The sequence below is a fragment of the Drosophila melanogaster genome, chromosome 3L (genome assembly GCF_000001215.4).
Source record: "Drosophila melanogaster chromosome 3L".
NCBI lineage: Eukaryota > Metazoa > Arthropoda > Insecta > Diptera > Drosophilidae > Drosophila > Drosophila melanogaster.
Window position 1 is genome coordinate 23,737,750 of NT_037436.4, and position 11,774 is coordinate 23,749,523.

At 35.1% G+C, this 11,774-nt stretch overlaps 1 protein-coding gene across 4 annotated transcripts, besides 9 other annotated features; it reads left to right on the plus strand.

Moving 5' to 3' along the window:
* Positions 1 to 210: 210 nt before the first annotated feature.
* Positions 211 to 11,309, plus strand: CG17698 (uncharacterized protein). 4 transcript variants are annotated; one of them, NM_001043168.2, is made up of 8 exons: positions 211 to 435; positions 2,412 to 3,335; positions 8,441 to 8,795; positions 10,010 to 10,063; positions 10,124 to 10,311; positions 10,391 to 10,624; positions 10,675 to 10,967; positions 11,023 to 11,309. In NM_001043168.2, the coding sequence occupies exons 2-8, from the start codon at positions 2,463 to 2,465 to the stop codon at positions 11,108 to 11,110; spliced, it is 2,085 nt and encodes a 694-aa protein (NP_001036633.2). In that variant the 5' UTR covers positions 211 to 435; positions 2,412 to 2,462; the 3' UTR covers positions 11,111 to 11,309. The 4 variants fall into 4 exon arrangements, with proteins under 4 accessions (NP_001036633.2, NP_001262237.1, NP_001036634.1 ...); NM_001275308.1 differs by lacking the exon at positions 10,391 to 10,624; NM_001043169.2 differs by lacking the exon at positions 10,010 to 10,063.
* Positions 998 to 1,315: a mobile genetic element.
* Positions 2,006 to 2,096: a mobile genetic element.
* Positions 3,829 to 4,608: a mobile genetic element.
* Positions 4,669 to 4,807: a mobile genetic element.
* Positions 5,437 to 5,614: a mobile genetic element.
* Positions 6,060 to 7,214: a mobile genetic element.
* Positions 7,323 to 7,553: a mobile genetic element.
* Positions 7,834 to 7,879: a mobile genetic element.
* Positions 8,183 to 8,319: a mobile genetic element.
* Positions 11,310 to 11,774: the final 465 nt, after the last annotated feature.

The window sequence follows — 11,774 nt, forward strand, 5'->3', positions numbered from 1 at the left end:
ACATATATACATATATACATATATACATATATACATATATACATATATACATATATACATATATACATATATACATATATACATATATACATATATACATATATACATATATACATATATACATATATACATGGTGGTTATATAATATAATAATATAATATATAATATATTAGGAATATTATTATTCCAGCTATCGACTTAGTTATCGATACGACTAAGAGCTTTTAAAGCTGCAATGGGAAACTTTTAATTCGTCTTTTATTTAAAGCTTAGATGTTTTTCCTCCAGTTAGTAATTTTTATATAATGTTCTCTATTGGTGTAGTTGTGATTATGAAGTTAAATGAAGAACGAATTAAAGGGAGATGTAACCGAAATGCAGATGCCATCTGTATATTGGCGCAATAATGACGTAACTGGTTTATAAATACAATCGGTGTGTAACAAGAATTGTTGTAGTCTACTAAAATTATTTGTAGGAGTTTTACATACATATGTTTGTACGTACATATGTGCATAAATAGAAAAAGCACAAAAATTACTCAGTAAAATTCATTTAATATAAAATGTCATTTAAAGTATATTGTATAAATTATATGTACATAGTTACACATAGTACACACATACATACATAGTTACTGCACAAACGTTTGCACATGCACACATATATACATACATACATATGTCTATAAAGTGCACATGTGGACATTATTAAGTAAAATCTGAAAATTTAATAAATTCAAACGAACATTTCAAAGTGCATACACGGCAGATTCACTTTTCCTGGGATATTTAACCAGTGCCATAGCTCTTAAAGAAATAGTTCTAGTGTATGTACATATGACCATGTCCGTCTGTCAGTTTTTGGTTCGCATGGACGATCAGATTTCAAGACTGTGAAACCTACAGAAAGTAAAGATTGGGATTTAGAGTCATATGAATTAGATCCAGCCGTTTGTTTCAGATTGACATATGCCCACAAACAGGCCGAATTTTGAATTATCAGATTCCCGTTACTCAGCTAGTGTGATTGCGAACGCGAAATTTAAAAATTTTTCTGCGATAGCAAAAGATATTGTTGAATAAAATGCTTTTGAACAAAGCGATAGAAACATACAAGATTTTAATGTTTGAAAAATGTGGGTGTGGCAGTTTTGGACAGTTTTAGGGCGTTAGAAACATAGTTCATCATTCTAGCTTTTATAGTTCCTGAGATCTCGAAGTTCATACGTTCAGATGGACATGGCAAGGTCGATTCCGCTATTGATCCTGATCAAGAATATATATACTTTATATCGTGGGAAAAGATTCCTTCTAGTATAGTTTTACTCTACGAATAACGGGAGCCTATGCTAATAGACTTTTGCGTATATAAGATGATGTGCATATGATGACAAATGAGACAACATTGATAAGATCTCCTAAATATTTTGGTACATAAATAAGAACTGTAGTTCAATAAGGAATGATCATTTTTAGTTACTCGTCATGTCCTATGGAATTGGGAGTATCTTTTAGTTTAGTGTAAATATGGGACCACACGTCCAATTAACCGTAAAGTAAAAAAAATTTCATTTATTTTCCTTTGGCTCATACCTTTTTACTAATTTTATTGTTATCATGTTCTGTGTCGCATCACAAATGTAAAGTTTCTTTTGATTTTTTGCCGACTTAGATAGTCGGTTATCAGATGCCCATTAGTCAGTTAGTGGGAGTGCGAACGAGAAGGTTCAACATTCTTTTTGGCATATCAATAGAAAAAAATAGAAAAAAGCAAAAAAAAAAAAAAATTAATATACAAAAATTCAATTGCGTGGATGATGGTCTTTAGGGCGGATTGTGGAATTTAAAATGCGCGTGTCAAAAAAATGTTTTGCATACCGCTATAAATTTGCAAGACAAATAATAAAGTTACACAATTAATAAAAATTAATTTAACCGTATGTGTCTATTATGTGCCGCATCTGTATTTTATTATAACGAAACGAAAACAAGAGATAATTCTAGAGTCGAGTTCGCCGACTCAATGTCCGTCTGTCCGTATAAACGCCTTGATCTAAGAAACTTTAAAAGCTAGAGTTGAGATTAAGCATGCAGTTATCAGAGTCATAAACGCACATATTTGTTTGCAAATATTGCTACGTCCATTCTAGCCCACACTTACTTTAAAAAGTGTCAGTGAAATGTTACATGATTAAATGTATATTTCAATATACTTTTATAAAAGACCAGTGCTTGATTATGTATAATCTTGATTGTTATAATCAATCCGCCTAAGAAGGTCTTTAGTTATAGTTTACTATTTACGGAGTTGTTTGAAGGATTTTGTGTTTCGAACAAAAGTATTAGTATTTAATGCAGCATTTGATCAAACTGATATATAAAATTGATAAATTGGTTTTCTGTTTGCAGGATTTTATCACGTACAACATCAAAACAATTATATTACACTAATAAAAAAAAATGGATTTAACAGATCCATTATTAATTACAAAGTCTCAGCAAGTCAACAGCCAAGAAGTTGATTTTCAGAAAAAAACTGAGGATACATTTCCTTCAAAGTTTCATAAAAATAAAGCTAGTTGTGGACTTTTGGCTGTTAATGAAAGTCGCTGTACAGACCATCAATTACAATGTGAAAACAATATCGTGGGGTTGTCATTAGAAACTCAAATTGCAGAAAATTCTTCAATAAATGTTTCGAGAGAACTTAAACCTCACGATCACACTTTTCCGAAAGATAAACAAACTTTTAAACAAATATCAGATGAATTAAGGAAGTCATATGAAAATATTAATAAAGTTCAGAATATTAAAAAATCCCAGTCTGTAGAAAATTTTGAAAAATGTTCTGAAATAAATTTAGCCAATAAATGTTTATATACAAATTTAAATACAAGTCCTAAGGAAAGAAATGCCTTGGATAAGCAAGCAATGTTTATTAAATTTCATTCTCTGGAATTGTGCACTGATAAAGTATGTAGTCTACACATACATGAAAACTTTTGTACTGATATCCATAAATGCGTAGTCGATTCCGAATCGAATAAGCCAAACAAAATGAAAAAGTGCTTAGATTATGAAAGCGTTAAAAGGTATCCTTGTAAAGTTTCTAATGAACCACCTCAACATAATACGGCATCAAAACCTCAAATCTTATATGAGACTCGTCCTATCTACCCGAATGTACCGTATAGCCCTTATAGTACTCCTTTCAGTAGTCCTCGATCTAGTCGACGGAAACCAGCTTTTCGGGAGTCTAGAAGGATATCGATTGATAAATCTGGAAGTTTTCTTCAGTTAAACCAATATAGACTAATGGAACAAATTGGACAGGTAATATAAATTGTTGGAATAAGCAATTATATCCATCATACCATATTATTTCATGTTCATTCATTTTAACTTAAAGATATTTTAGAATAAACTTTAAAATTAAACAATTTGATTACTTTCTGTGTATTTGCCATTTTAATATGAGACAAATCTCAAATGTGCGACACAATAATTTTAACACAAGTATGACAATTAGACTGGCTTTCATCATTTTCCGAGTTTTAAATAAAAAGTTATTCCTTGTAAGAATATACATATGTATATCTGTATTGATAGCGGTTTCGTTTCCTTTAGGCTTACGCCAAGACTCTCGAATGTCTCAGGCCAACCTACATTTCAATATCAGCTTCAAGTTATTTAGAATATAGTGCTACCAAGGTACTTTTCAAAAACCTGTAGCATAAGCATCGTATGATACATTCACCGCTTCAGTCAATCACAGTTTTGTTCCCAATACAAACATGCGCATCGCGGCCACCAAAGTCAAACACTGCTGGCGTTTTACTTATAAACAGAAACTTTTGGTCCTTCGATGCCGGTCGGCCGCATATCTCTTTTGATTTTCGATAATGGTACTTTATTGCGGTTTTGTAGACGGTGATCTATAGAATCGTATCCTATTCTCGTCCGCCATGCGGAGTGTGATTTAACAGAGGAGCAAAATTTTTCGTGCGTATAATTATGCCATCAAGTTTTTGATTTGTCCAAGCATTAGTAGTTCGTTTTGCGCACCTGCAAGACAATTATATGCCTTCCATGAGGAACAAGATTGGGAAAACCCTGACGACGACTTTGCTCCATATGAGGAGAAGCATTACTCTACATGTCATTCTACGTAGAATTACGGCAAGGGTAAGACCAATTGTACCCCGACCGTTATTCAAACTCAAAATACCCCGCAGAGAAGCCAGGTGGGTTTGAGCGAATTAAACTTCCCAACTTTTCCGGGAATTATGAGGACTAAATCTTTTAATGGACGACCAATGTGAGCTTTACTGACTGTCAACGATTTCATTACCTAAAATAATATTTGTCCTGCGATGATTGTACATTACTCAAACATATTGCTATCACCAATGAGAACTATCGTGAAGCTTGACAGCGGCTACATCAGCGATATTACAAGCCCTCTCTAATAATCCGATCCTTTTTAAACGGTTATATAACGCTTCATTCTTTCCATCCACCTCCGAAAGTTGGCGGACGGGCCTGATGAAGTTATTCGTGGGTTACGGGCACAAGACTGTGAGAAAAGAGATCCGTTATTAATTTTTGAAATTGCTCACATCTCGTTGCGAAATTTTTGCCCAAAACTATGACGACCGTATTTTTGAACAATTTTAAAATTTTTTCTCATTTTATTGACCAATATTTATTGATATCCCAGAAAAATTATGTAATTTCGCATTCGTTTATCTACTAGCTGAGTAACGGGTGTCTTATAGTCGGGGAACTATATAGCATTCTCTCTTGTTTTTAATTAAATTTATAATTTATATTTCAATCGATATGCTAACAAGAACGCTGAGTATATGATAGTCGAGGAACTCGATTATAGCGTAAGCAAAGTAAACCATACACACATAAAGAAAATACGAGGTCAAAAGAAGTTGATAGTAGAATACATGCGCCAGAAAACATATCCAGCCTAGATATATTAAAATAGTATATCATCGTAGTAATAGTGCCCGGGAAAGTTAGGAGCAAGATATTATGATCGACAGGACTAGACGATGTTGAGCTAAATTGGAATCCCTATAATGATATTGGCTTCCCATATCGGAGCCAAAGATAATTATGGAATTAACCAATATCACGGAAAAGAAACTGGATGTTGAAACAAAGTCCTCCAAAGAAATTACCTTGAGATAAGCCCTTGTTAGTCCATAACAAGGAGTATAAAGCGAAAAGAGCACGTCACATAAATAAGATACGTTGTGGTGCAAATATTAAAAACACTTACGAACACTGAACAATTCACCTAACTCATCTAAAAACTATTGGAATTTAAAGATAAAAATATTTATCTCTTTTAATTCTTCTACATCTTCATTTTGGATGTCTCTTTTGACTTCGACCCAAAATATATCGTCAATTGTAATTGAAAAGTATGTTTCACGCAGAAGGAAGCGTTTCCGACCATATAAAGTATAAATATATTTGATCAGGATCAATAGCCGAGTCGATCTGTACATGTCCGTCCGCCTGTCTGTCCGTCCGTATGAACGTCTCGATCTCAGGAACTATAATAGGTTGAAGGTTGCGCTAAAGCATACAGATTTGAGATTTTTACCGTTTATATATGTATATTATTATATTATATTATATTATGTATATTATTATATTATGTATATTATATAATATATTATATTATATGTATATTATATAATATATATTATATTATATGTATATTATATATGGCAACGCCCCTCGCTGTGAAATTGCAGGTGTAAACGTTATAGTGTTCGTTATTGTAAAATTCTTAGTTGTGGTAATTTTTTGTGGTGTTCGTGATCTGGCTCCAGATTCTTGAATGCAGGCCAACCCGCCCAGCGGGTCAAGCTTTGCTCGGCTGCAAGAACGCTGACCCCACAACGTGACTCTTGTTGTTGTAGCAGCGCTGAGCCAGCTACTCCGTACAATGTTGGTGATTGCAGCGCCGGCCCAGCGACTCTGTACAATGTTGGTGATATTCTGCTGAAACCGGAGTCTTGCCGTGACTTGCGACATTGTCATGAGATCATGCGTCGAGTGGCTGCTATAGGTGCGGTTCGCTACCGTGACCGCCCGTTATCGAATTGGATAACAAAAGAGCCAGTTAGGTGGTACTTCTGCGAAGATGTTGAAACCGTGCCATTGAATTTGCTAAGCAAAAGCGTACCGTCATCAACCAGCGTTGAAGCTATATGGTTGCGTCTTAGCTATCTAGCTATCTAGGTATGCTACCGTCTTCCTCCAGTTTCAATAGATATTCTTCCTGGCAAACAGATGTGCTGCCAATGTGCCCAGGTCTGCATATGTTTCGTTGGCACCACTTGTTTTCTATTGTGAACTGTCTGGTAAAGGTGCTTGATCGTGTCTGCTACTTTAGCCAAGGCCAAGAAGTAGATCAGTAGCGAGCCATTGGATATTGGAGGATAGATAGGCGAGAAAATTCCACGGCTTCTATTGCGTTTGGGTATTGGAGGCCACCCCTTTCTTATAATATCGACTCGATCTCCGCATGGTCTAAAAAATCGGAATCGATCACGCCGGTCTTGGTCAGTTGGCACGCTGCAACTTAGTTCGCCAGAATGATTGATTTATGTAGCACAGTCATCGCGTTGACCTTGGTGATGACATTGTTAACTCGCTGAATTGACTCGTGCGTATCATCGAAGAGCCGTGCGTTGATGCGGATTTGTTGATCCGTGTTCCGTGATGCCACATTTTTAACGCTGAATAGGGCCACGGCCGCGATCTCTCGATTAGCCAATTGAGTTATTTTTGTTAATAACTCCTAATAGTTTTTACAGGGACGCGGCCATTCTCCTGCTCCTCCTCAGAGCTAAATCGGGGATTCTCCTTAGTCTTGATTTGTTTGATCGCAATATAATCCGTATCGCCCAGATCAAAGATTTTGGTGTGTTTCCTGATCTAGTTATGGTTGCTATTGGCCTCTCACGTCCTCCAAGCTCTGAGGTTTAAAATCCGACAGGTCTTGGTAATTGATTTTGGGTGATCGGTCGAAGAAAATATTTTCTGTGTTGGAGTGTAGTATACTTCTATTTGCAGTGTTCGCAAATAATTCAACGTAGTAGGGCACAGAAGACCTCCCTGATTATCTGACACTATGACCTTAGGTACAGTGAAGAAATGGAGATCTGCAAGTTTCGCAAAATTTTGTGAATTTGTCTAAGCAACTAAAATAAACTACTACAACTAATAAATGTAACCGAAAACCCCAAACTTTTTTTGTCAAATGAGCATGTTCCCACATTCCAAGCCCACAAGTTTTGAATTTCAATAAATAAAATCGTAAAAATCTAAGAGTGCTTGTATCCAAGAGACAATCCACTTGCATTCAAGAGAACGAACTCCAAAAGCTCATTAGAAGTCCAAAGTCCATATTTAGAAGGCTCGAGATCGAGTCTTGAACGTCAATAAATCTAGATCAAAAGGTCAAGTCAAGTAAAATTAAATAATGGGTGTTCTTCAAAATAAAGAATTGTAATAATTCATCTATCTGTGCTGCTTTATGACTAAACTGTCAGCTAGCATTGCTTTGTGAGCGTTATGTTAATCTCTTACGTATATTTCAATGTTGCTATTCCACAAGTTGTATATTTGACGATAAAGAAAAAAAAACAACTCTAAAAAAATAACCATTTTAAAAATAAAAAGAGAATGGCAGAAACATCAAGAACTAATATACTAGTATCAATTAACCAATATTTCAATCTATGGACCGACGGTAAGGTCCTTAAAGATATACAATTGTTGGAAAGGTTTATAGAGAGAATGCTAAGTTTCATCATTTTTCTGGGATATCGATAAATATTGGGTAATAAAATGAGAAAAAATTTTGAAAATGTCCAAATTGTGTGCGTGACCGGCTTGGAGGCTTTATGGCGTTGAGTGGGCGTGGCAAAGAGTTGTTTGACGATAGAAATTTACAAGACTAGTTTAAGACTAAATTATGAAAAAATATGCAAAAATTGTTTAAAAATGTGGGCGTGACCAAAGACACTTGAATAATTATTATTCTAGTATACTACATGGGTCAAAAACTTTGGATGCTTCTTTGTCTCTAGAATCTGTATGCTGAATCCCAAACTTCTAGCTTTTATACCTATATCTATATATTATGAGATCTCAACGTTTATACGGACAGACGGACATAGATAGATTGACTCGGCTATTGATTATGATCAAGAATATATGTTTATACTTTATGTAGTCGGAAACGCTTCTTTCTGCCTGTTACATACTTTTCAACGAATCTGGGATATTATTCTACGAGTAACAGGTATATTAAAAAAATCATCAATCTATGTATCAGTTCCTTGAAAACGTTTTTATATTCTTATAAATCATAAATATTAAACATCATTGTTTACTTCTAGGGATCCTACGGACTCGTTAAATTGGCTTACTCCGAAGAAGATTCCACTCATTATGCAATGAAAATTCTTTCAAAAAAACGTCTCCTGCGTCAAGCTGGTCTTATGCGGCGAGGACCTCGGAAAGCAACATCACCTCTAGATCGAGTTTACAGAGAAATAGCAGTTTTAAAGAAACTTGATCATCCAAACGTCGTAAAGTTGGTAGAAGTGCTGGATGACCCACTTGAAGATTCATTATATATGGTTTTTGAATTGGTAAAACAAGGTGAAGTTCTTAGGATTCCAACAGATAATCCCTTGTCTGAAAAAAGGGCTTGGAGTATATTTCGGGAGTCTTTACTTGGATTGGAATATTGTGAGTAGAACATAGCAAAAAAAAGAGTTTCAATCGAAAATAATAATAATTGCTGTTAAAAAACATGCGCGGTATAAAGTAGAACGCATAGGAGACACAGAATGCCCTTTTAGAACACCAACCGTGGTTGAAAATTTGAAGCAATTTTCTGGTTCAATCAACGCGGATGAAATGTCTGGAGGGGCAACTTATGACCCTTCTAGGATTATGCCGCAAAGAAAACCCTCCTCATTCAAATCTCACATATACACAAAAGCAAAAATGGTATCCCGACCCCGACTAATGGATCTTTATAAGTGCAAAAGAAGAGTTGTTAGATTCTCCAAAAGCACTTATGCCTATATATGTTGCAACCGGTCATAGGAGTTAATATGTAGTTTATGCAGTATAAAGTGGCTTACTATACGGGTATAAATATAGAGTAAAAGGGTATACTAGATTGGTATGTAACAGAAATCGATTAAGCATAAAGATTTTAAAGACATAGACGCAGTGCAAGTTCGTTTAGATTTTTCTTCGTTTAATTGTTTCTCTTGCCCATTTTTATCTGTATACCAAAAACACTTTGGCCACGTCCAGCCAGCCAAAATCGTCTTTATTACTCGTTATCTGATAGTCGGGGAACTCGATCTTGTTTTGTATTTTTTAATTTATTTCCTACTAAGCTCTTTTAATGTACAAGAACAATAAATATTCTAGCTAAGGATCACCTGCCAAGTCGATCGGGTTATGTCCGCCCGTCTGTTTGCCTGTCCGTCCGTATGAATTTAAGGAATTATAAAAGCTAGAAAGTGGAGATTTAGCATGAGAGGGTTCCAGAGGCATAGACGCAGCGCAAGTTTCTCTTCTGATGATGTCATGCTCCCATAAACTTTCAACTCCCACAAACTGCCCAATAACGCCCAAAATTTTGAAAATTGTTTGGATTTTTTTTTTCATTTTAATATGGTATTTGCCAATTCCTATTTCTATTCCCACACGGTTACGTGATAGTTTTATGTGATCGTCATCCCAACACACTGTTAAATTTATTTTATTTTGCTCTTGCTAATACCGATCCATACACATCAAACATTTCGGATCTCTACGCCCTTAAAACATTCACATTTAAAACATTTAAAACAAAACATTTATTTATATTACATGCCTTGAAAATTTCTATTTATATTTTGGGCACGCCTCACCCTATAACCACAAATATAAAAACTTTGTAGACACAATGTTGTCTTCCTCGGCAATATCTTTGAAACGGATCTTCGTGTATACGGGTATTTGTATTTCGTTTTTTATTTTAAAATGTATTATTTTTGATCGTTTTGTACAAACAGTGCATCATCAAAAAATTATCCATGCCGACATTAAGCCTGGAAATTTATTATTAACTGAATTTGGACATGTAAAAATAGCTGATCTTGGCGTATGCAATGAGTTCCTTGGAGATGATGCAACAATAAGTAATGGATCAACGGCTGGAACTCCAGCTTTCAGGGCTCCTGAAACTCTTATCCCTGGACAGGTATACAGTTTTTTTTTTAGATAACAAATAATTAACAATGAAAATTACGTGCATTCTTCATTACATTTTTTTTATTTAGAACGAATATTGTGGCAGGGCGGCAGATGTCTGGGCCTTAGGCGCTACTCTATATTCCTTAATATTCGGAAATGTGCCGTTTCTAGCTGATTCAGTACCCTTACTGTATGAAAAAATTAAACAAGATTCTGTCAAATTTCCAGAAAACCACAAAGTAACTGAAAATTTAAAAAGTTGCATAGTTCAAATGTTGGAAAAGAATCCGACGCAGAGAATTACTATTCCCCAGTTAAAGGTGCTAAACTAACTGATTTTTTGTATTGCTATTAATAATTTTATTTTTAGACTAGTAAATGGGTAACTTCTGATGGGGACTATCCCTTGCCGACCGAAGAAGAAAATTGTTGCTTGGTACAAGTAGACGACGAAGATATAGACTCCGTCGTGCGCAGCATTCCTAAATTGGACACACTTATATTAATTAAAACAATGTTAAAAAAGCATTCATTTGGCAACCCGTTTGTAAAAGGATGTTCTGGAACATCATCATCACTCGCGGGCTGCTCGAGGATTGAAAGGTTCATACGCGCAGGTCGATCTAATTCAGCACCTGGTTCATATCATATGTCAACAGCCAGGTAAATTATTTCAGATTTTAAAAAATTTTACTATTAAGCTGCTTATTTTTCTTAGACAGCCTTCGTCGGATACTCTCCTGCCATCACTAATGGAACATTGCTCTACTCAATGTAATGAAGGAACTCATAGTTTTGATTATTAGAAACCGCTTGTCTAACTATTATTTATAAGTATAAGTTTTCATAGAACAAAAAAACCAATTTTTTATTTTTGAATTTGACAGTTTCCAAAAGCCAAACACTTGAAATACTTTAAAATATTTAATTATTAGTGATTAAATTTATGTATATTTTTTTGTGATAAAAATAAATTTAGAATATTATAAAGTTTTTGGGAAAATGAGGATTTGACTTGGTCTTTTTTAAACGTGCGTCCGCGTCCATTTAGCTATTGAGTAAAAATCCAGAATATTCGTCAGGAGTTTGGACAACCGCAGCTGAGTGATGGTGGCGCTCGTATCTGGCGGACCGTTGCTAGAGCACACCATGGTGGATATATGGCCCCAGTTGATGTTCTCGCTGATGTAGAAGTTGCCTGCGATGAAACAGCTGAATAAAGTAGCCTCGAATATGTACTTTGTGTGTAAGATTTTCCAATGACTCCAGTTGATGCGCAATCCGTTTATAGCAACCTTTAGGCTTTATTTTACTTAGGAAGTGCTCTTTTGTGCAAATGGGGCGCCACCAAAGCCATCGCTCTATCGATATGGCCCTATCATCATCGAAACCACCTGCAACACTTACTAAAGTTTTCGAAAAGCGATACACTGTGTTTTGGCATAACGATTAAATAATTAGTAGCTTGGA

Excerpts from the sequence above, each read along its gene's own strand:
- CG17698 (NM_001043168.2), top strand. The coding sequence starts at position 2,463 with ATGGATTTAACAGATCCATTATTAATTACAAAGTCTCAGCAAGTCAAC. Across the intron at positions 8,796-10,009 it reads TTTACTTGGATTGGAATATT|ACACAATGTTGTCTTCCTCG; the intron begins GTGAGTAGAACA and ends AAAACTTTGTAG. Across the intron at positions 10,625-10,674 it reads TTACTATTCCCCAGTTAAAG|ACTAGTAAATGGGTAACTTC; the intron begins GTGCTAAACTAA and ends TTTTATTTTTAG.